Here is a 26,505-nt window from a genome sequence, read left to right as displayed (position 1 = left end):
ACTGTGCTCTTTCTGACACCTATTCCTTGAATTGAATTGGGACCTGAATAAGCCCCCCTCCATTATCCTCAGTGAGCATCTGACTGAATGATGGCTCTCTGACTGGTTCACTAACTCTTCAAAAATCATATTCTCTGTACTCAACAATTGTGGAAGCAGAGAATATACAAAAGGATCTTAAGCTCTGCTAATAAACAGGAGAGGTAAAGGATATACACTATATAGGTCTCATAAATTTGGTTCATTGAAGCATGTCTGTGAATGAGATCCTCATTCCCATTTGGCTCCAATACGAACTGGAGTTTTGATTCTTGTTCTTCTTTATGGCCATCTTTGAGATGAGACTTTGCACTTGATAGAATTCATCTTCCACCCAGGCCCATGGTTGACTTCCCTCTGTCTGTGTTTATTATGAATTCCAGATTGTCCAGAAACCATATCACTATTTGTCTCACTTGTGTCTCTGTAACAGAGCCCTGACCAGAAAAAAACTGTCTAGGAAGTGATAACTGTTTTACCTTCTTCCTTTAAGCCAATATGAATACCACCATGATTCTGGAAGAGACCCTGAAAGCATTAGTCTGATAAAAAGGAAATGATTGAAATTGGGGGAAGAAAGCGGTCATCCATATGCAAACTTGAAGTATTGGTTTGTGGATGTTAAAACAGGAATGTTTGAAGATAAGCCTCCTCCAATAACTTATTTAGATGCGTCAGACGGAGTCCTGCTCTGTTTGCTTCTGATTTTCTGAGGTTAGAAATAGGATGAAGAGCGGGCTGTATTGCGCCAATCTGAACCAGATGATGGATGGCTTCACTCATGTCCTCCTATTCCCATGGGTTACTTGAGATTGGAACTGGGACAAATCTGTTCCTGTGATTCTTGCACAGCTCCAGAGAGTATCCCCTTTGCACAACATACAGTGATCTCATTTTGACTAAAGCTATCAGTATCCACTGGCTCTCAAAGTGAAACAGCGCAGCGCAAACTGGGGATCTAACTCCTGATAGGACCATGCAGATAGCATGACAACATCAGGAACGCAACTTTGGGAAACTACTGACATTGCCTCAGTACCCTACCTCTTACAAATTGGTAGCTTCTGTTGTATTTCATGGATTGCTTCAACTTGCCATATGAGCTATATTCCTTTCTATAGCACCTAGCAGGAATCCAGATTATAGATCGACTTTTCTGATTACTCTGAATTGCCTCAGCTTTCCATAAAATTTTCCACTGAACCACTATGAGAACTGGGCCCAAGTGTCTGATCTCAAGGACCAAAGCCCCATAATGCTGCATGGAACAGATTTGTATGCCACTATCATTTTCAGGGAGAAGTCCTTAGGTTGTGAGATAGACTGTGAGATTTTTTTAGGTTGACAGGAACCTTATTTGCAATACTCTCCACCTATGTCCCCGTTGCTTATGAAAACATGCAAAAGCACTTGAGGTGTTAGGTGATAAACTTTTTGTTGGTCTGAAGCCACCAAGGAGTGTTCATGCCCAAAGAGGAGTGCTGAGGTGATGCCTGCCCAGGCTTAGCTGCCTATGAAGGGTCTGTACGGTTCAGAGGTCACTGATTCAGGAACACAGAGGCCCTGACCACCAGTAGTGACACCAAATTGAATTTGGACTGGTGCACACTGAGGAACTTTTTGGCTTTATACAATGCAGGCCAGGGGGATAGAAAGAACTAAAAAGGAGAGCCAAGAGGCCCCGTACACCTTGCTTGCTCTTCCATACCTAGGCTGCTGGCCCCCTTGTGATTCCATGGCCAACTGCTGGAGGGAGGATGAGGAGGGGAGGCATAACAGCCTGCAGCAGAAGCTCAGAAAAATACCCTAGATATAAGGCATGGTGACCAACAGCAGCAGCTAGTTATAACAGCCCAATACTTTCTCATTCTTTAGGTATGGCAGGAAATCCCCATCCTTCTATTACACCTTCCCAGAGACCATTAGGTAGAATATACTACACTCTGCCCATAGAGCCAGCTGAGCTCCCCAATGAGTCACTCAATAAGAAGGGTAAATGCATGAGAAGGGGAAGCAAAGCTGAGCATTCAGTCTCCCCCAAAGGTAACACAGCCCTGGGACACTGCTGGGAATTAGAATGACATGTTATTGAGCCAAATTGTTAACCAGAAATGTGACAAAGATCGGAATTTGACTAAGAAAATCTCTGCAGAGGGAGGTCTGGCTGAGCCACCAGCCACTTCGGAGGCAGAAAAAACTGGAGGAATCGCCCTTTTGCCAGTGACTGACAGATCTAATTCTGCCCCCAAGACACAAGCAGGCTGAAGTACCCATTGTAAGTGATCTGTGGGCCCTAGCGCAAAGAAGAAATTAATACTCTTTCTCACACACACACACACACACACACACACACACAATATCTTTCACTTTAATAAAGAATTATTGAAAAACTCTTTTCTAACATCTTAAAACTTGAAATGTTTACAGTATTAAAGAAGAACCAATCACAAAACCTCCCACCTACATTGTGCTAATATGAAATATTAAGTAGCAGCTTAAAATTGCTATGTACCAGATCCTGTCCTAAAACATGTAAATACTATACTGTATCAAAGAATAATTTGTATATGAGAAGGTAAAAGCAGCCCAAGTAGTGAATTGTGCAACTCTGCAAGGTCAAGGCATTCTCTGACACCTATAATTTTGATAGCTCCACATCTTCCAAGTCTTTTTTCAAAGTTACTGCAAATAGAGCATGGTTTGATCAAAAGTGGAAAGTGTTAGCCTATATTCCAATTATTCATAATTTGACTACCTCAGGTGCTTAGACCAAGAATACATTTAAGTATTTATGCATAATAATGTAATAATGTCTGCAAATAAGGTGTATTATAAGAAGTTATCAAGCTAAATGTTATTTTTATAAATCTTCCAGCTAACTCAGAGAAACAACTACAAAAATCCAGGATTCATGGACAAAATATGAATGTGGAAATGGGTTTTATCATTTCACAAAGTGATAGCATTTAGTTAACCAAAAGAGGATTTTTGAAAGAAAAAAAAAGTTTATTTCAGCTCACCTTACTTTCTCTGGCAACAATTACACCTGCTTATCTATAGATTCTCAAAAGAGTCGCATCTTATTTCAAGTTCCCTAAGCACATTTTACCAATAGGTGGAGACTGACTGCACTGCACATTAAGTGGTGGGGCCGTTCTCTGGCTTGCTGGATGAAGGTGTGCACCTGTTTAAGGGGAAGACACAGGGTCAGTGCTTAATTTGTGCCAGGGCTTGCCAGGGCTGAGCCCTGGCACCTCTGGGCTTGCTGTGTCAGTTATGGAAGTAAAAAAATTGCTTGAGCCCCAGCACATTTTTCATTACAAATTAAGTACTGTACAGAGTGACGTTGCAGCACCCACAGAGCAGGTTGTGGGGATGCTGACCCATCCTCCTCCCAGGTGATCAGAAGAGAGGGAAGGCTACATACGTACATGCTGGGTAGGAGAAGCCCTCTTTTATCTGGACCAGGTAGAACAGCACCCACCTCCCACCCATGGAAATGGATAAATATCAGGTTCGGTCAGGATCTGCTGTGGGCACTGACCTAGTCACTCCTTTCTTGGGAGGCCTGAGAGGAATTTTTCCCTTACTGCCAAATTGGCATAGGCGAAGTGGGTTTGGTGGGGTTTTTTTTTGCCTTCCCCACATTGGGTTCAGCAGAAGGGGGGGGCGCTTAGTTGGGGGAAAACATGGAAGGGGAGTTAGGCTATGATGTTGCAACTCATGACGACGTGGGGCGGATGTCCACTGCAGTTACTCCATAGGGAAGGAATACCGTGATCAGATAAATTGATTGGTAAAGGATTTATAGGAGGTATTCGTTAAAGGAGCAGAAACTGGGGAAGCGGGGTTCCAGGGCTCCTATGACTAGCACAACAGGGAGCCAACCCCCCCCCACACACACACCTCTATAGCCCACCTTAACCCTCATTCGAGGGGGGAATGGCAAGGTCCCAACAGCAGGAGGGATGGGCACCGGATGAGGAAGGTGGAGGGCTGACAAAAGCCTCCCAGAATATACTAAAATAATCATGGAATTACCTGCACTGTATACTCCTATCTGCCAGGCACTCCCAGACAGTTAATAATGAAGTTGTGGCCCAATTAAACCACATCCAGTGTCTCCTGTCCTCCTTCCAGCATAGCCAGACAAATTACAATTTAGTTTAAACTATACGAGTGAAATCCTGGCCCAAATCTCCCATTGGCTTCAGGGGAAAAGGGATTTGACCCTGACTCTGTTTCCTCCAGACAGCTTTCTAATGTCAAACGCTTGTTCACTCAAGAGTCAATTATCCTTTTTAAATGTATATTGCTAGAATATATCACTATAGCAGCAGACTTGTGTTTATGTTTGTTACTTGTTGCAATTAAACATGAGCTTGTATACAAACTGCACAAGGAACATTTTGTATATATAGTTTCTATACTGTTAGTGTGAAGTAACATTCTTGGCAGGCAAAAGTCTTTTGGTAACATTTTATGCTCACCCAACTCTCCTGAATAAAACAAAACCAAGTACTGTATCTTGACCTGTCAGATTCCACACCCATGCATTTTAGCATAAATTTTCCTGTGCACAAGTACATGCCTTTACTCCTAGTTATGCTCAGTTTGACCAATTCCTCTCTCCTCTTGATGCTTTTGTCCTAAAATACACGTCAATGTTTACCATTTTAGCCATAATTTATCCAAGTCATATTTATTTTACTCTTTCCTCACAATGTAATTCTTCTAGACCCTTAATCATTGTATTTTTCCTCTTTGAAATCCCTCCAGTCTGTCAACATTTTTCTGAAGGCAGTCCACAGGCCACTATTTTAAATTGCCACTTCTCCAGTGTCATTTAGAAGGAACACAAACTCACTAAGCAATAATGGGATGCCTCTGTTAATACAGCCCAAATTGCATTGTTGTCATTGTTTTATGATGTTGCAAAATTAAATCGAATTTGCTAGTCATTATCACTTTCAAGTTTTTTTTCAGTATTACTGTTTTCACAGTTGGTCCCATACCACCGATATCTGTATTTCAAATTATTTTCCCAGTTGTACTAGACTGTATTTTTCTCATGTTGGATTTTATTATTTCCTGCACATATTAGTAACTTTCTAGGTTCCTTTATATGATTTTTTTGTCGTGACTAATGTTCCAACTAAGTATCAAACTAATGTAATCCTTTCATCTGCTGATTAAACAATAAGCATTATAAAGACTTTAAAAGATCAAATTCAAAATATCAGTGTAATTATATTTTCTTACTAAACACTTGAGAGAATATTTTTCTGTGAACAAATAAATCACTGGCTGCTACTAAGAAAACAGATCCTCACCTCCATAACCGGAACACAAAAGCAAACTAAAAAGACAGATTCTACAAGTACAAAGGGCTGTGCTTGCAACTGACATAGATATACATTATGCTGCACATTCCTCTATAATTTTTTCAGACATAAGGATTTAAATAATGAGCAGAATAGTATATTGCAAATAACTGGAAAAAATCAAAATGACTATTGCCACTTGTTTTAACTAACATTTCGGGGGGTGGGAGGGGACAGTCGTTTTCAGGGCAAGAGTATCATAGTCCACTGGCTAGTGTGAATAGGAGTTTATATATATACACACACACATACAATACAAAAATAATTATGTATATGACCTTGTATCCTAGAAGGTCACTCAGTCACTCTAGAGAAAAGAAATTAGTAATCATCAGTAGTTGCTATAGCAGCCACTCCCTAGAACGAAGGCAACTACAGCTGTATTCTACAAACAGTGCAATTGACCTCATAAAAAGGTCAATCACAAAAATAAATCCAAATATACAGAATAGCATAATGTCTATAACTATGACTCAAGACTCATCCACCCATATACAATATGCCATTGCTTAATATCTTATTCAATCCTTATTTTTGTGTTTAATTGTGTAATAATAAAAACGTACGTGTCATAACTTTGGATAAAGGCCATAGTTATCAAAAGTTTGGTGCTCTGAAATGTACAGAACTGTTTGTAACATTTTAAAGCTGTGTGTTCCATGTAATTTAAGTTATGTGTCCAATTTAGATTTACTAAGAATATTATACGTCTTCCAGAAATCAATTGGCATTTAACATAAAAATCTATCTTATTGAATAGTAATTAAATTTGTCCTTTGGACAAACACTGAAATGTTCATAAAAATGTACATTCTATTTTTTAAAGCAAATACATTTTCAATTCTGAAACAAATATGTTAAGTAATTCTCTATATGAGATAGAAGTGTTTGCATATTATTATGCAACTACTTATAATAAGTAAGAACAGGTTCGGTTTCTAGGTAAATCGTGGTGTATGACTTGAATAGATGATCTCATGAAGCACTACAAATGTCCAAGAAAATAGATTCTAGGACGGTTGTACAGCCATCCCTTTACTATGCTGCATACATTAATAGGTAAGAAAATAACTATGTTTGAAGAAAAGAAATAACTTTATGTAAGATCTATTGCCAGCTATTTAACAGGGTTGGAGAGGAAAGGAAACGTGTATTGGCATATCACTCACACACACACACACACACACACACACACACACACACTACTGTACTGTAATATATAATATAGTAAAGTATGTATAATATATATTACATCATATACATGTTTGCGAGTGTTGATTAATCATGAGAAAGACAAGAATTTTTTTTCTCAATTTTAAATTCAGCTTAACTTTTGTTAGCCCATGAGTACAATGCCTCTGTCTTTTGCACCAATGCAATCTTCATTAGGGTCCATCATTCAGAAATCCAAAAGATAGACATACTAGTCAGGAAAAATATTTTGATGAGATTTTCTCAATATAGCTCCATCTCCAAATGCAAAACAAGATAACATAAGGACACTTAGATATACACCTTAAGCCCTAGTTTTACCGAACAATTCACTTTAAAAGTATCACCATTGTACTGTATACTTTTCCAAATTTCAAAACTCTAAAGAAAGATGAAACTATATGGTCAACTATATGGTGAAACTGCAGAATAAAGTAGTTAAGAGGAAACAAAATAGTTATTAAAGGATTATTGCATATACAATTTTTCTCCCCCTTAAAAAAAAGCACTCCAAGAAGGGAAAAAAGTTTCAAAATAATGAGGATGATACAAACAACATCAGGAACAGAATAGTATATTGGATGCAGGAAGGCTAGAGGAGAAGAAGAAATAGATGGCTCAAGGGAATTGGTAATAGGATATAGAGCCTTTCATCTTCAGTTCACAGGTTAAAATCCAGCCCAAGCTGGCAGTGACCAAAACTGGTTACTATACAGTGGCTGTTCAGTAACCAGTGTGAAATGAATTGGTGGTCAAAATCCAGTCTCAACCAGACAAGTGTTCAGTATCATAAGCTGACAGACAGACTCAGCAGAGAGGTCAAAGTAAAAACCTTCACAGCCCTAGAAGCATTTCCTTCTGGTCAGGTTTGAGATATAATGGCATGACAGCACAAGGGAGCACTGCTACTGCTGTACTAGTTTTATGGACAGAGGACCTGAGTTTCCAATGCATCAATCCCAGCACCGATTACTACTTTTTTTATTTTTTTGATGGGGGAAGAGAGAACAGAAGGAAAAAAGCGAACATACCCTTTCTATACAGAGGAAGGAAGTGAAACAAAGATATCCTCCGGTATTAAAAACAAGTTAAAGAGAGTCTTAATATATGTTTAACAGAAAAATTAAATGATAACTATTGTTTATGGATTTTACTTAAAATGATAAAAGCCAAGGAATAATTTCAAAAGGAAGGAAGGTAAACTACCAGCCAGTGTAGTCCCTACCCCTACTTCCAATGTCTAGGCATTACTGTACATAATGTATGGTCACAGACTCAAAACACTGGGAAATACTTCCGAACTGGCCAATTTTGTTTGTGGTGTACATGGCAAACTGTAAAAATAGGCAAAGTTACTGCAGATTAATATTTAAATAAATATTTATATTATATTCAAATAGATCCTCTATCTCCGAAAACAGGGCAAATGAGACATGTCATGAGTAGTTCCTTTAAGACACAGTGTTACTGCTTCCAAACAAGTAGCTAGACAGTGAAGTGATGGGTGGTCTTCAAGGCCTGAATCTGGCAAATGCTTAGGCATGTGCTTATCTTTAATATCATGAGTAGTCTCGTTTATTTCAATAGTTATTTTGATTTCAGTGGGATTACTCTCTGTAATTGTTAACCAGGTACAGAAGTGTTTGCAAGAATGGGGCCTAAATGATGAAGGCATGAATAAATGTACTAGATAGCTCATAAGCGTTAAGTAAGTTCATTATTTTAGTATAGAGTTATTGTACCTATTTAGAGAACTGTGTGTATTTTTCACTATTTTATTACACTAGAAAAATATAAAAAAATCCACAAAATACTAGGACAGTACAGTTTTTATTAGTAGTATGTTCAAAAAAGTTATCAAGAGCCTTGGTCAGCAAAAACAGCACTTAAAATTTTAGATTAAAAAACCCTTTATAATCTCCAAAGAATTGCTACAGGTTGGGTTTGTTTTTTTGTTTTAAAGTAAAAAACTAAGGCAAAATAATAAAAAATGTCTGTATTAATATAATCTTAAAATGTGATTTCATCAAATCTCAAAAGGTAAGCAAAGTCAGCCAAGCCAATACTTGGGTGGGAGCCAACCACAGAATATAGAGGTGCTGCAGACGTAATTTTAGGCCTTGGCTACACTTGGGGATTCACAGCGCGTGAAGCGCGAGTGTAGTCGCGCCGCCAGCGCTGCGAGAGCTCTCTCGCAGCGCTGTAAGTACTCCACCTCTCCGAGGTGTGGGGGGGTGTTTTCACACCCCAGAGCGCAGCAAGTTGCAGCGCTGTACAGTGCCAGTGTAGCCAAGGTCTTAGTGATTTAACTCTTTGTCAGTGTTTAAACAGTTCTTTAACATGGTTTCAGGAAATAACAGAATGCTGGAGTATCCTAGACAAATTCCAAGTCAGGAAATTAAATATGGCCAACGTACATGTTTCCTGTAGTTTCTATTAGATTCTCCTTCATTTCTTGTTCTAATCTTTTGTGAAATATTGATACAGGAATTATAAATGGAAAAAACACCTCTTAGTTCATCTACTTCATCCCCAGGATTAGGGCAGACAAAATGATGGTGCACACTGTTACTGTCCAGTTTAGCAGTGAATTAAATTATACCTGTGTGATAAACGGCATACCCGTAAATCCTATTTCAATATAGGAAATTATTACTGTTTTTACAAAAATTATAATGCCTTTTGAGTAGTTGACATCAACAAATTCATATTATATTTAATAAAATACTATAATGAAACAGCACTGAAGCTTAAGGGATTTCCCCTAAACTTACAATAAAATCAAATTTGAAGGCTCCATTGCGCGCAATTACAAGTTGCTGTTGAAATATCATTGATGTGTTACAGAAATGTTAAGTTAGGAATAGGTTGTAATAGCAAATATTGTAGCTAGGAAAATCCTGTTTTCATAAACATATATTTATTAATAATAGCTGACTGGACCAAAATCAAAATCTAAGTCATTTTGCATCTAAAACAAAATATTTTTCAAAGTTTTCTATTAGGGATAAAGATGGCTATTCAATAGCTTGAATAAAATGGCCTGGTGGTCTCAGAACAGCTTCTAGTGAACAGCTATTACAAATAAATATCGCTCTACTACTTTACTGGCAGTATCAATGGAGACAATCACAGAGATTAAACTACCTCTCTTACTCTTACTGATGATCTCCACATCTGAGGCACATTTGTAGGTAGAATGGAGAAGCTTGCTTTATCAAAATATGTATGGTACATATTCAGTGGATAAACACTTAATTCTCAGGACCACCAATGTAGCATCTTTCAACAGCATCAAAATTAGGTCCCACCCCGCAATCTGATCCAAGTGGGAGGACCCTTGTGTCAGGAAGTGCTCCATGTACTTCAGTAGGAATGTGTGTAGAAACAAGGGTATTAGTAGATCAGACTGCAGAATGTAGGCCTTAATAACAACTAGGTGTTTGGTTTTTTTAATAAATTGTTCCATGAAACTTGGTTTATTATATAAGGAAAGACAAAGTGCAACTCTTCTGTTATCAGCTAATGCTGTTATGCAGCATTAGTAAGAGATGGAATATTTTCAAGATGCATTCGTCAACATATCTAAGAAAACTAAACTGGCAGAACTTCCTCCTCTCTACTAGATAACAGCAACTCTAAGGGTAACATTTTAAAAGCAACCAAGATATTTAATAACTCAAACCTCATTACCAGAGTATTTTAGGCACTTAGGAATCCAAGATCTGTTGACTTTTAGCGAGACTTGGGCTCCTAAGTGACTTTTGAAAAAGGTACTGAGGCTTCTAAAGTCATTTCTGTGCTTTTGAAAATATTATATAAATAGTTCTAGGTGAGAGAGAGAGAGAGAGAGAGAGAGAGAATGAGAATGTTAGGGAGGGAATATTTAAACACATAAATTGCACTTTATTATTTGAGTTGAAAATAAATCTATGAATACTCTTTTCAAGTACATTGGAATATTAATTTATTGATGTCTTGTAATGCTGCATGGCACTAAGTCTGAAGCTTAACATCTAGAAGTAGAAGGTTAACCATGGCTCCAGTCATTAGTTCAAAGATAGCATAAGAAGAGGAGCAAAAATAACTACATTTATTCAAGGCTACTGGACAGATTTATGGAAAAGCTGAATTTAAATACCAGGAAATTACAAAGCCTTCTGTTGTTCAGCTCACAAACACATATCCAATTACCATCAGAGAAATCTCTCCCATCCTTATAACTAAATTTTTCATATTTTTTTTTTAATTCAGCCCTACTCTGTTGAATTGCAGCAAGGTGATCTAGTTAACCATGTCCTTGGCAGCGCATGAACTGTCTGAACTTTACTCAGACGGGGGGGAAAATGAAGAATTAGTATTTGGTTTTCCTCCCAGTTTTACAACAATTAATTCACTTGGAAATTCCATGGGATAAATATTGAAATAATGTGTTTATAAATGGAACACTAGCCATTCCCCAAACGTGACTTAAAAGCGAAACTGGACCAGACCAACCTTGTATGGCTATTTCAGACACATACAGTACATGTCCATGAGCATTTAGGAGACAACAGCTCTAGTTTACCGTTTTTCAAAGAACATTTGACATTAAACTACTTGCAAATAAATACAGAGATAGGTTTTGGTCAAGAAGTTTTAGTGCTGCTTTTGCTAAATAAACTATTGCTTTTTTAAACAAATGACCGTTAAAGTAGTTTGCTCCCTCTTTTTTTCCTCCTCCTTCTTCTTTATAGAGAAACACACACAAAATGTCACAGAATTTAACAGGACAACATTTATAGCACAAATCTGTGATTGTGAAGCTGATCATTCAGAAAGAGAAAAGTTTGATTACCCAGACAGCTAATGACCTAAATTCTGGGATTCCATGAAATAACAGATATTGCAAATAAAACAGCTTTCCTCTGGTTTGTACCAGTATTCATATTTGTTGTTTATACACTTTCCTTAATCATATATTTTAACCAAATTAGTTTCAGGATAAACGGAGAGTACTCACGTGATATAATACTGTCAATATATTGTGGTAAATATGGAGCCCAAGCATCAATTGTTTCTTTCCGCCCTGCCTGTTCAATTCTTCTCAGTTCTGCTAACAGCAAGGCCTGGGCAGCTTCCCTTACCTACAGAGGGAACCAGAATGTCATATAAACTCAACTCTCAAATAAGATTTACAAATATTTTTAAAAGGTAACGGTAAAGTTGTCCAGCCATTACATTCTTACAATACAAACAACAGAGCTAAGCTAAAAAGATAAATTTACAAAACTCAACACAGGCATCACATACTTATGCCACCAAGTTACAGTTCAGTCCCTGCTTCCCCTAGCTGGGGCTGAGGTTGGGAAGGTCTGTGCAAGCCATATAGCTGCTTTAAATACACCTTGCCTTCTGGAGGAAGAAGTATTAAGCTCCACAGTAGCTACTTTTCCCTGCTAATGAAAAGATCAGCAATACAAGGAGGCCAAGTTAGGGAAGGGAGAACACAAGGGAGCTCACAACTAAGTCCTGAATTTACAGAGCATGATATTTAGCAACAGATCTAAGAAATTAGACCTTCTTTTCTGTGAAAGATGTTAAAGGAAAATTAATTTGGGACTTTCTATAACTACTTAGAGAGAGAATTCTATAGAATTCTCTTCTATACTTTCCCAAAATACTTTTCCAACTTCAACAAAGTTTGAAAAAAAGTTTAAAAAACTTATTTTTTTAAAAAGTCATTGTTTAAATATGCTTTTGCCCATTTAGTATATAATCTGGACAACTGAGCAATAGTAGTGGAGGAAATCCTTAGAAGATTTTCATGTTAAAGAAAAAAATACTATAAAACCAACAAATACAAAATAATATTTTAAATGTAATTGGCAAAAATTCCATTCACAGATGTCAAAGCATTTAATAAAAATAAGCATCACCATATACATTGACATATGGGGTATCTGAGACACAGAAGTTAAGTGACTTGCCCAAGGTCAAAGAAGAAGTCACTGACAGAGCAGGGACTACACCCCTTACAGCTAATTCAAGTGTTCTAGCTACCAAACTTTGTGGCTGAGGAAAATTTGAGTTATCTTTGAAAGCGATTGTGCTTTCTGGGAACATGAACATATTACATAATATCTAGTAATAGGACAACTACTCAGAAATATACAAATCTACTAGTGCTTTTGTACAAAGTATACTTCAGGCAGATAACACAAAGCATACACCAATTAAACTAGGAGACTGCTGAAATTCTACAGCTCTGTTCTTCATTTCTTTCTTTTAAAGCTGCACAATTAACTCCCCCGCCACCCCTTCCCTCCTTCCCTCCTCCCCCCCCTCCCCCCTCCCCCCCCCACACACAACAGCATAGTTGTGATGCTAAGGTCAGCTAGTCATTTCTTAAATAGTAGGTACCAACCCATTTTCTGACTATTGTAAATGCATTCCAAAAATTATAATAAAACTTAGCAGCCTCTTGATAGAAATTGAGTTAAAACTTTGTCCTTAATGAGATTTTAAAACAGATTCCAGAAAATTCTAGATCTGAATGGGTAAAATATATGTCAAATATATACAGTACATTTATGTATCAGAGGGGTAGCCGTGTTAGTCTGGATCTGTAAAAATCAACAGAGAGTCCTGTGGCACCTTTAAGACTAACAGATGTATTGGAACATAAGCTTTCGTGGGTGAATACCCACTTCGTCAGACGCATGTAATGGAACATTTATGTTTCCTGTTCATCACTGTAGGTTACTCAAAAATTAAGAAAAAATACAGATGTTAAAATGTCAAAGGAATGTTTATAAATTAACCAGAAAATTAAACATAATATGCATGAAACTGTAGTATGTTTCATTTTTGAAACGTAAAAAGATAGGGTGCAGTGAATATGTCCTCCCTGAACCTAAATACTGTTTTTAGGTCTCTGGGACATAATGAAAAAAATTATCAGTTACATTTCCATAACTAAATGAAAAAAATTTAAATAAACATTAATAGTTTTTTAGCTTTCACTGACTTCTTGACGCATTGAAGAGCGCTTTCACTTAGAATCATAGAAGATTAGGATTGGAAAAGACTTCAGGTGGTCATCTAGTCCAACCCCCTGCTCAAAGCAGGACCAACCCCAACTAAATCATCCCAGCCAGGGCTTTGTCAAGCGGGCCTTAAAAAACCTCTAAGGATGGAGATTTCACCACCTCGATAGGAAAAACTATTTCACTAGGAGGGTGGTGAAGCACTGGAATGGGTTACCTAATATCCAACCTAGACCTCCTCCACTGCAGCTTGAGACCATTACTCCTTGTTCTGTCATCTGCTACCACTGAGAACAGCCGAGCTCCATCCTCTTTGGAACCCCCCTTCAGGTAGTTGAAGGCTGCTATCAAATCCCCCCTCACTCTTCTCTTCTGCAGACTAAATAAGCCCAGTTCCCTCAGCCTCTCCTCATAAATTATGTGCCCCAGCCCCCTAATCATTTTCATTGCCCTCCGCTGGACTCTCTCCAATTTGTCCACATCCTTTCTGTAATGGGGAGCCCAAAACTGGACACAATACTAAAGATGTGGCCTCACCAGTGCTGAATAGAGGGGAATGTGACGGTACCTCCCATAAGGCTTTATGGAAATATGCTTAGAATGTGTTTTATGCTACATATGCCATGTAACATATCTCCGTAAAGGTTATGATCTACTGAATGTATTAATCCTATTTGTATGCATGTATCATTTTTGTATTCGAAGTTATGAATGTTATGAATGTTGGCTGTGTACTGGCTTGATTTCTAAATAACCTTAGTAGAGCATTTGGTCAGTTCCTGGAGAAAGGAATGTGGAAATTAAGTACCTAATCGAGAAACACTTAAAGGACAATGGATCTTGGAATGCTCCAATCCACATAAGACATCTACTTGAGGACGTTCAAGATAGCATGTAAACAATGGATGCTACCTGTAAAAACTGTGAGTCATGCATGGACATGTGACTTGCCCAGGTGACTCCAAAACTACATCTTGGAGCTCGACTTTGCATAGGAGAGAGGAGGGGGTCTCCACCCACAAAAATAAAGTATATTTAAGCCCATGGGAGACCCCTCCATTTTGTGATCAGATGACTAACGAGAGGAGCTATCATGAAGAATCCCCTAGCTACCACCTGAGCTGGAACAAGAGCTGTACCAGGGGAAAGAATTGTGCCCAGGCCTGGAAGGTGTCCAGTCTGAGAAAAAAATTTACTGAAGCATCTCTGAGGGTGAGATTATCTGTATTCAGTTTGATTAGACATAGATTTGCGCATTTTATTTTAATTTTGCTTGGTGACTTACTTTGTTCTGTCTGTTACTACTTGGAACCACTTAAATCCTATTTTCTGTATTTAATAAAATCACGTTTTACTTATTAATTGACCCAGAATATGTATTAATACCTGGGGGAGCAAACAGCTGTGCATATCTCTCTATCAGTGTTATAGACAGCAAACAATTTATGAGTTTACCCTGTATAAGCTTTATACAGGGTAAAATGGATTTATTTGGGTTTATACCCCACTGGGAGTTGGGCATCTGAGTGTTAAAGACAAGCACACTTCTGTGAGCTGTTTTCAGGTAAATCTGCAGCTTTGTGGCAAGTAATTCAGACCCTGGGTCTGTGTTGGAGCAAACGGGGCGTGTCTGGCTCAGCAAGAGAGGGTGCTGGAGTCCTGAGCTGGCAGGGAAAGCAGGGGTAGTAGTCGTCTTAGCACATCAGGTGGCAGCTCCCAAGAGGGTTTCTGTGATCCAACCCGTCACAGGAATAATCACTTTCCTCAATGTGCTGGCAATGCTCCTACTAATGCAGCCCAATATGCCATTAGCCTCCTTGGTAACAAGGGCACACTGTTGACTCATATCCAGCTTTTTGTCCACTGTAATCCCCAGATCCTTTTCTGCAGAACTGACGTTGAGCCAGTCAGTCGGTCCCCAGCTTGTAGCCGTGCATGGGATTCTTCCGTCCTAAGTACAGGACTCTGCACTTGTCCTTGTTGAACCTCATCAGATTTCTTTTGGCCCAATCCTCCAATTTATCTAGGTCACTCTGGACCCTATCCCTCACCCCGCAGCTTAGTGTCATCCGCAAACATGCTGAGGGTGAAAACCATTCCATCATCCAGATCATTAATGAAGACGGTGAACAAAATTGGCCCCAGGACAGACCCCTGGGGCACTCCGCTTGATACCGGCTACCAACTAGATATTGAACCGTTGATCACTACCCGTTGAGCCCAACAATCTAGCCGACTTTCTATCCACCTTATAGTCCATTCATCCAATCCATACTTTTTTAACTTGCTGGCAAAAATACTCTGGGAGACTGTATCAAAAGCTTTCTCCATATCCACAGAGCCAGTTATCTCATCGTTTTATTTCATTTTATTTCGCTTATTCTATTAAATAAAAGAGAAGGCCTATAAACTGCTTGGAATTCGACTACTCCAAATGAATTTGTTAAAATGGTCTGTAGATTAGGGAAAGGGGGGTTTTCTACTGCCAACTAAAATTACTTACAGGTATTTTAGTGGAACAATGATGACATCCAGTGGCCAGTTACATAAACCACAGATTCATATTTCTCTTGATAAAGTTCTACAGTTCTAGCTCCCTATTTAAATCCAAAATACTGGTTTAAAATACAGAGAGGCCATGTATCTGTTTAAAAGATGACCTGCTATTTAAAAATATACTAACCATTATCCAATTTTGCAGCTTACAATTTTTTTTAGAACCTAAATTCTTTGTCATACGCAGAACCCTTTGTTTTGCAATTTGCAACTTAATATTACCTCCAAGCATCGATCCTGCCACCTGCGAGCTAGCATCTCAAGAAGAGGAGGTCTAAATTTCTCCAGTCCCAACAGGTCAGGGAGCATAACACAATGCATAGCAGCTAGTTGACTCCATCCTGTTAAAATATGTTAAAAACAGGCATAAAAAACACATAGGCAATTTTAACATCAAAAGGTCAAAATAAATGCATTTTATTTAAATGTATTCAAAATATTTTTGGATTTACTCTGGCCACTGTTCTTGGGACATGCACTTTTTCCCTAAGGCTAAATTGCTTCTTAGGGAACAGTGTGGAAACTACTCTGGATGCAGACAGACCTCTCACTGACAAGATCAGTGTCTTAGTAAATAATATGCAATACTTTTTCCTGTAAGGCAGATATTTTTACATAAAGAACAATATTACTGTTGCCATGAAAAAACAAATACACAGCTAAATCTCTGTTCTAAGCTAAATTCAGACAAGTCTGTCAATTGCAACAACTCACAAAATGTTATATAGTAGCAAGAAGTCACAAAAATCCAGGTTCAAAAAAAACAAATAGGACAAAACAAAACAAAAATTACACAGATGAGTTACTACTACAGATGTGAGGTATATTTAAACAGCAGTTAAAAGAATCTTTGCTGAGATCAAAAGAGGGCTGTGTGTCAGCTAAAAACATGGACATCTGTTTGTCGCTGTCATCTGAAGCAGAACAGAATTCTTTTCCCCTCTGTCATGGGAACCTAAGGTTTAACCCTACATAGAACTTGACCCAGAGCCCATGAAAATTATTGGGCATCTTTCCACACTTTTCAGTGGACACTGGATCAAGCCTCCACAGCACATATGAGCTTCCAGTACCAACCACACAAATTGAATTGACTCTCTAAGTCTCAGATCCTGCAAAGAAAACTAACTGGTCAGATCCCTACATGCGTGTAGAGCCCCACTGACTTAGACTGGGAGTCTACCTGCCTGTGTCTCAGTGCACTCTGAGAATCAGGGTCTCACTCATAATCTACATTGTGGTCTTGACTCAACAAAGTATTTAAAAACATGCTTTGAGACTTAAGAAAGTGCTTAAGTTCATTACTGAATCAGGGACTATACATAGAATAAATGCAAAAACAAAACAAAATCCATGAATTCATTCAACATTGAAGCTGAGATTTTGAAAAGCACCACCCTGAAATTCAAAGGAAGTGTAAGTCAGCTGGCTCGTATATACATTATAATTTGCATTACTTTATATGGAGTTTAATGCTTTAATATTCAAGTGCAACATGTCCAGATTACAGTCATTAAGCATGTAAAGTGTCAGCAGTAATACTGCACATGTTGTTTTTGTACTTAATTTCATTTTTAGTTTTTTAAAATATTATTTTAAACAACAAATAGAAAAGGTGCTAGTTTAAAGTGACCTACCAGCACGTGAAAATAGAACATACATACAATTCAATATTTGCATGAAAGCTTGACCTGTTCATTTAAATCCTTATTTCAACATGTAATGCTTCAGACATATATTCATACCATAACACACTGAAGCATCACACCTTCTATGTTTTTTTAAAAAGTCAGTAAAAAATAAGCATATCTAGCTTGTACAATATGGTATTTTAGAATGTTTATAACTTATTCCATGTAAAATTTCTTGAATTGTAATCTTTATTGCAGAAAAAGACCCTCTCTCTTAACTGACTCAGTGGGTACTAAAAGTCAGTGGGGCTTTCCAGGGGCTCAGGAGTCCACCATGAAAAGTGAATTTCTTGATCAGGGTCTTGATCTATGCCAAGTTTGATTTATTTATTTATTTTTAATTGTTTGTAAACTCTAAAAATTATTTGTGCATGGAAGGCATCTCAATATTTTCATTAACTATGGAAAGGTTTTTCCTTCATTCAAAGATACCACCAAAAAATGTACAAAAATAATTTCAAGCTTTCCTACAGAAAAATTAATTTCTGAACTAATAAAAAAATCAAAAGAAATGTCATCTTTAAAAGGTAATTTTCTGATAGTTATTAGCACTTGAATACAGGAGCACAGAATGCAACTCCATCCTCAATGACTTTGTGGCTAGCACAGTAGCACTTACAAGCACCTCCTAGCTATGGGGTTGAGTATTTTCAGTAACCTGTAAATTAATCATAAAAATTCCATTTCAGCTGACACTTCCTATAAAATTTCTCTATACAGAAGCGACATTTTAAAAACTGGATTTTCTCAGTCAAACAGACAAACAATTTAAATCCAGCTATTTTTAAATTACATGAATACAAAAAAGCAGAAAAGTTAAATGATTGTAAAAAATCTTTGTGTTTCTATTACTTCCAGTTTTTTTGTTTTGTTTTTAAACAATATTTTAGGGCTTCAGTTCATAATGTAGATTGAGTAACACTGGTATTATAAAGAACATCTTAAACATGTAAAGTTTAAGAAATGACAACATACTCATACTAATAGTTATTCTCAAGAATCTTTACTACGAATTTGATATTCCTATCATTGCAAACTGTAAAACAGAAATTACATCCACAACAGAGAAACTAATCTGTTAAACATAATACTAAAGATATTAAAAAAAAATTAAAAATGGTTTCATAGCTCTAGAATTCAAAATGCATATGTTGCCATAGTTGTGGCCATCCAAGGTGCCTGCACTGGAGCTCCATTTATATATGTAGGTGTGGCAAAATTCAATTTATATTTTTTAATAATTTCAATGGAACGTATTCGTCTTAGGGCTGTCAAGCGATTAAAAAAATTAATCGTGATTAATTGCGCTGTTAAATAATAGTAGAATACCATTTATTTAAAGATTTTTGAATGTTTTCTGCATTTTAAAATATATTGATTTCCATTACAACACAGAATACAAAGTGTACAGTGCTCACTTTACATTATTATTTTTACTACAAATATTTGCACTGTAAAAAACAAAAGAAATAATATTTTTCAATTCACCTAATACAATTACTGTAGTGCAATCTCTTTATCATGAAAGTTGAACTTACAATTGTAGAATTATGTACACAAAAATAACTATATTCAAAAATAAAACAATGTAAAACTTTAGAGCTTGCAAGTCCACTCAGTCCTACTTCAGCCAATAGCTCAGACAAACAAGTTTGGTTACAATTTGCAGGCGATAATGCTGCCAAGGTTCTTGTTTAAAATGTCACCTGAAAGTGAGAACAGGCATTCGCATGGCACTGTTGTAGCCGGCGTCGCAAGATATTTACATACCAGATGCACTAAAGATTCATATGTCCCTTCATGCTTCAACCACCATTCCAGAGGACATGTGTCCATGCTGATGACGGGTTCTGCTCGATAACAATCCAAAGCAGAGTGGACTGATGCATGTTTATTTTCATCATCTGAGTCAGATGCCACCAGCAGAAGGTTGATTTTCTTTTTTGGTAGTTTGGGTTCTATAGTTTCTGCATCTGAGTGTTGCTCTTTTAAGACTTCTGAAAGCCTGCTCCACACCTCATCCCTCTCAGATTTTGGCAGGCACTTCAGATTCTTAAACCTTGGGTTGAGTGTGTAGCTATCTCACATTGGTACCATCTTTGCGTTTTGTCAAATCTGCAGTGAAAGCGTTCTTAAAATGAACAACGTGCTGGGTCATCATCTGAGATGGCTATAACATGAAATATATGGCAGAATGCAAGTAAAACATAACAGGAAACATACAATTCTCCCCCAAGGAGTTCAGTCACAAATTTAATTAACACATTTTTTTTTTTTAAACGAGCATCATCAGCATGGAAGCTTGTCCTCTGGAATACTGGCCAAAGCATGAAAGGGCATATGAATGTTTAGCATATCTGGCACGTAAATACCTTGCAACGCTGGCTACAAAAGTGCCTGGTCTCACTTTCAGGCGACATTTTAAGTAAGAAGGAGGCAGCATTATCTCCCCTAAATGTAAACAAATTTGTTTGTCTTAGTGACTGGCTGAACAAGAAGTAGGACTGAGTGGATTTGTAGGCTCTAAAGTTTTACAGTGTTTTGTTTTTCAGTGAAGCTATGTAACAAAAAAATTCTACATTTGTAAGTTACACTTTCATGATAAAGAGTTTGCATTACAGTACTTGTATAAGGTGAATTGAAAAATACTATTTCTTTTGTTTATCACTTTACAGTGCAAATATTTGTAATCAAAAATAATAATATAAAATGAGCACTGTACACTTTGTATTCTGTGTTGTAATATAAATCAATATATTTGAAAATGTAGACAAAAACCCAAAAATATTTTATAAATTTCAATTGGTAATCTATTATTTAGCAGTGCGATTAATCGCGATTAATTTTTTTAATCGCGTGAGTTAACTGTGATTAATCGACAGCCCTAATTTGTTTATTTTAAGCATCCTTTTATTTTTTTAATTTTCACAGTTGTGCAAAAGTATGGGTTTTAAGCATTTTTTTCTTTCATTTTAAATTTTCACAGTTGCGGGAACGTATTTGGGGAGGGGTCAGATAATAATTTTATGACCGTAGATGTTGAGATTCAAAAAAAGGTAAAAGTTAAAACACAAATTGTTAACATAATATATCAAAATATACAAAGTAAATAGCCTTAAATCAAACTCAAGTTCTCAAGCAGCATTTTCCTTACTTTGCCTATCTGTAAATTTTAATCATCACTGATGGAAAATTTTTCATCTTTTGTGAGTGTTCAGTGAAATCGATGTTTATCAACATTTACTGATAAAAATCAAATCCTTGCAAGCCAAGATACAGGACAGAGAGAGGGGACAGTTGGCACGGTGTTATCCTGTGAGGGCCCCTCAACTTTGGAACATGCTGCCCTTCCCAGTCCAATACAGTCCTAAGTTTGTCAACCTCAAAGGCATATGTTTTTTCCCGTAACTGAGATACATTGAAATGATTCTGTTTTCTAAATAAGGGAGGTTTCAAATGGAAATAATGTCTATAAACAATTCTCATAGATTTAAAGTAAACATTATTTACACAAAATTCAGGAAATATGAATTAAAACTAATCCTTGTCAACATTTTTACCCAATATTAATGATCAAAGTTGGAGACGACAAGTTTCATTTTGCATCTCTCCCAAAACAAATGAATATGCAGATTAAAGAGTCATGTCATAACAATGATAACGACATTAGTTGTAAGTAAATGACGAGTAGATAGAAAATGTGGAGAGAATACCTTCATTTACTAAGAAACAGCTACGTAAAGTAGGAGCAGGGTCAGAGCCAGAGCGATCAGCTTCAGTGCTAGAAGAAACAGCAGGAGCAACTTGCAGAGGAAAGAAGAAGAAATTTAAAAAAAAAGAGAGAGAGAGAGAGAGAGAAAGAGGAAAATGAAGATAGACATTTCTGAAAAACTGATTAGTGTTACTGAAAAATGAAAAAAGAAAAACTGAGACAAACTGTGACTATATCAACTATAAAATAAAAATATTCTAGGTTTTACCAGAAGTGTAACATCAGTGACAGAAAGACATGCAGTTGCAGAAAATACAAAGATACTAACATAAACTTGCTTATTTGGAATAGACAAGACTCATTGTAAATTAAGGGATTTCAAATTTGCTTTAAAATATAGCATGAATTCACAATATTACACAGCACATCAACTAAATGCAGCTAAAACTCAAATCATATCTGTGAAATTAAAAAAGACACCAAATATGACACTTTAAAAAGATTATTCCCCAAACTAAGCGATTTGCTATTTCCTACTACTAGTTACAAAAACTAGAAATAGATACTCCTATAACACGGCATCCCATCTAATCCATCGCTCTACCACTGAAGGAGTGCTTCCTACAATTCTAGTTTAGTCTAGTTTTAAAGGTCTGAAACTATTAAAACCATTTTAAAATTACACTAAATAAAGCCCTATACAAATAAACTGTAGCAGAAAACCTACATGAACATATAAAGTGTGTACTATAATAAAGTAGAACTACGCCTGTAGATAAGCAACTTTTAATGTAACATTGTACAAAACTGTAATTACTAAATTAAAGTATTTCAGGCTTTGATATAGCCATTTTGTAAATTGCATAATCTCTTAGTGCAAAGGCAGTCCAAAACTAGTAATAAACATTATAGTCCCACTAATGCTCCATGACTCAAATTATCATATGAAAAGACAGGCAAATCTTATGTCACACACATTCTACAAGCAGAGGTCAATGTTAAGATTTAGAGGTCACTATTTGACACTTCCTTCCTATAGAGAAATTACCATATGTCATGCACAAGCATCTTCAAATTAATCCCTCTCCTTTATTCCATTGCAGAACAACAATAGGTTCAGGCTCCTGAACAGATTAACCATTGTCTTCTAAATGGTATGTTTGCTTTTCATGCAATGAACTTCTTTTGTCACTGTAAGGACATCTGCATCAAAACTACTTTTTTCCATAATTTCCATGAGAACGCATCATGATGGCACGTGTAAAGTGAAAGGATAACTAGCATAAATTGCCAACCTTTTATTTTATCTAAAGAAAAATTAAAAGTACTAGAAATGGTAAAACAATAAACCCTGAATTTGATTTATGAGAATAAAAAGTTTAGAGAGTTTTATAAAAAATAAACTGCCTGGTAATTTACTTGGAAAAGTATCTGTTCATTTTCTTAGGATAGCTCCCTCCAAATGTCACTATTTATATCAATCACTGTAACTGGAAGTTACAACAGCTGGCTCAAATAGCCCAATGACATTGGACTCTAGTGTTCTCAGGACAGATACTGGTCAAAGTGATGGAGATCAAACATGCCACAATGTGCACTAATTTCACTTCTACTAATTGATCTTAAAAAAAAAAAAATAGCAAAAGAAATCAATGAGAAGACAAGATACTACAAGTACCACATATAGGGATAAAGAGATAGGAAAATATTGACTTTAACCTACGAATACCACCTGGAACTGAAAGATACTAAATAGAAATGTGGAGAAAATCAGAATTCAGCTTCTCATAAACAAATATATAAATCTAATTTGGAGAAAATAGAGATATAATAAGCATAATTAAGTTTGTAACAAACACTACAAAATTTAAGTTGAAAATGACTATTTAAATAAGTGAACATGTCATGCTATACAGGGATTTGACACCAACGCATAATTTCATTTTTGCAGATTACATTCTAATATAATTCAGTTCCCAACTGATGTCTTTAAACATGTTATTTACCATCATAATTAGGACTGCCACTTGGATGAAAAATGACAGGTTTTTCATTCTGAAAAGGATAACACTCATACAAAATGTATGACTTCTTTACCATCTCTACTGAGCTCTCCCTAATTTTAAAAACTGTCTTTCTTTAAGAAAGAAGGAAAGTAAATGGGTGAAAAGGGGAAGATGTCTTGATCCAATAACACTCAATGGGCAACTAGTCTGGATCTTTTGTTACCATAATTTTGCCATTAAGCTCCAGTTCTCCATTAACCTTTCATCTCATCCCAACTTTGGCCCTGATCCTACAAACACATATTTTGAGTACATTTATGCATCCAAGTCCTGAAGCTAAACTGAGTTGAGCTCCTGTTATCTAATGAATGTACTGGCAAACATTAATGCTTAACAAAAGAATGAAGATTCACAAATGTTGCTGCCTAGCAAATTTCCTCTTCGAAGAAGAGCCCCTCTCTTTTTGTGTCCAAGATGAGAATACCATCTTTTAGAGAAGAAATACAAATTATCCCTTGTGCCTAGTAGCTTTCCAAATGGTAAAGCAAATCCACAGCTTTTTTGATTGAGCTAGATTATAAATAAAGCAGCACAATGGCAAAAGAAATGGTTACTTACTGTAACTGTGGTTCTTCAAGATGTGATGCAGACGTGTATTACACTTAGGTGTGTGTGCACACCTAGTGCACCAGAGCTGGAGAATTTTGTCTAACAGCACCTGTAGAGGGGCAGTTCTCACACCTCTTGCTCTTAACCCCTCCCCTGGCTATATGGGGTGCCCCCCCCCGAATTTCTTTGCCCCCAAACGCCCAGAAACTAGACTCTGATGCAGAGGGGACGGATGGTGGATCATGGAATACATGTCTGCATCACATCAAGAAGAACCACAATTACAGTCAGTAACAATTCATTCTTCTTCAAGTAGATGCAGCCGTGTATTCCACTTGACTTACAAGCTGCCCACAGAAGGTGAGTCTAGGGGTCTATTTAAACAAGGCCTCCTTCCCAATGTTTGCATCTGCTCTGGATGCTGTGGTAATGGCATAATGGTTTGTAAATGTATGTATCAACAACCATGTGGCAACCCTGCAAATGTCCAGTATCGAGACGTCACTTAAGAACACTACTGATGTAGCTTGTACCCTCACAGAATGAGCTTTCACCTGTTTCATATGCAGTCTTGATGCAGGACGTTATCCACTTAGAGATCCTCTGTGAGGAAACTGCTTGTCACTTCAGAGGGTTTGTGTATGACACAAACAAACAAGGTGAAGCCCAAAAGGGTTTAGTCCTGTCAACATAAAAGGCCAGACATCGTCTGACATCCAAAGTGTGAAGATGCTGCTCCTCCAGAGATGAAAGGAGCATAGGAAAAAACACAGGCAAATATACTCCCTGGTTTAAATGAAACTGAAAGACCACTTTAGACACAAATTACAGCTGCAGCTGCATCATCACTTTGTCTTTGATGGCAGAGCCTCCTTACATGCAGTTCTCCAAAACTAGCAACACTCACACTCTCCTTGCAGATGTTATCACCACGAGGAATGCAGTTTTTTGACATAAGAAAGGAAAGAGGCAGGATGCCAGAGGCCTGAACGGAAGTCCCATAGGGGCTGCTAAGAATGCGTTACGGTCCAACAAGGGAACCAGTTCCTGCACTGGCAGACGGAGGCACAGGATTCCTTTTAAGAATCTCACCACTATGGCACTGGAAAACACCAATCTTCCAGAAATGGGTGGATGAAAGGCTGAGATTGCTGCTACATGCACCCTCAACAAGTGAAACTCAAGGCCTGGTGGCTGAACATGCAGCAAATACTCCAAGATGTTTTGGCATAGTAGCCAGCAATGGCTGAACTCCAAAGACCAGTGACCACATTGAAAATGCATCCACTTTACCGAATAGGCCATTCTGGTAAAGGGTTTTCTACTACTGAGTAGGAGCTGTCGAACAGCCACTGAACACTGCTCTTCTTCCTCATTCAACCACGCAGCAGCCACGCCATGAGATACAGGGAGCTGAGCACGGGATGCAGAGTGCAACCATGATTCTGTATAAGCAGGTTGGGATGGAGAGGAAAGGATATGGGAGGCTGAATCAATAGTGCAAGAAGGTTGGAAAACCAGCACTGCCTCAGCCATGCCGGGGCAAGGAGGATGAGCTTTCAGCTGTTGTCCCTTGTGGCAAACAGATTGATCACTGGATGCCCCATGCTGCAAAGATGACTCACAGAACACTGGGCTTCAGAGACCACTCGTGATTCAGGGAAAAATTCCTGGTGAGATGGTCCGCGATATGATTCTGGACCCCTGGGCAAGTGATCAACTATCAGAGAGTTACTCTAATCAATGCAGAATTGCCACAACCTGATCGCCTCTTGGCAGAGCATGCTGGAGTGTGCTCCTCTTTGCCTGTTCACACAATACATCACAGTGGTATTGTCAGTAAGTATGTGAACTTGATGTGGTCTAGGAAAGTGAGACAGGTATTGTTGATGGCCCAAAGCTCCAGGACATTGATATGCAGTTGAGCTTCCTACTCCGACCACAGGCCCTGAATCTTCAGCGACCCCAGATGCGCTCCCCAACCAATCAGGGAGGTGTTGGCGAGAACAGTCCTCACTGGTAAGCACCGGATGAAGGGAATGCCTTGAGATACATTCCCTTGATCCTGGACTCCTTGCACTGGTGGACAGTTCAATGAAGGGAGGTACAGGCCTGAGCCACATGCAAAGAGGGCAAAGGTGCACCTTTGTGAATTGAATCTCCTGAGTGTATGCAGACATATGGCCTAAGAACCTCAGGCATATGTGAACCTTCATGGAAGGCTGAGAATGCAGATGGAGACAAAGGCAGCAAATTGTCCAGAAAAAG

At 37.6% G+C, this 26,505-nt stretch overlaps 1 protein-coding gene across 2 annotated transcripts in view; it reads right to left on the bottom strand.

Moving 5' to 3' along the window:
- The window catches only part of WDR7 (WD repeat domain 7), a 329,543-nt gene that overhangs the window by 228,289 nt on the left and 74,749 nt on the right, over positions 1–26,505 (bottom strand). Inside the window, exons 16-18 of one of the 2 annotated variants that reach the window (XM_065406020.1) lie at positions 21,624–21,713; positions 16,442–16,560; positions 11,638–11,761 (exon numbers count right to left, since the gene is read on the bottom strand). In XM_065406020.1, coding sequence (XP_065262092.1) covers positions 11,638–11,761; positions 16,442–16,560; positions 21,624–21,713 — 333 coding nt within the window. The remainder of the gene's footprint in view (positions 1–11,637; positions 11,762–16,441; positions 16,561–21,623; positions 21,714–26,505) is intronic. The other variant, XM_065406019.1, reaches the window with a different exon arrangement.

Source organism: Emys orbicularis, chromosome 6 (assembly GCF_028017835.1).
Source record: "Emys orbicularis isolate rEmyOrb1 chromosome 6, rEmyOrb1.hap1, whole genome shotgun sequence".
NCBI classification, from domain to species: Eukaryota; Metazoa; Chordata; order Testudines; family Emydidae; genus Emys; species Emys orbicularis.
This window is presented reverse-complemented; position numbering and strand designations above follow the sequence as displayed.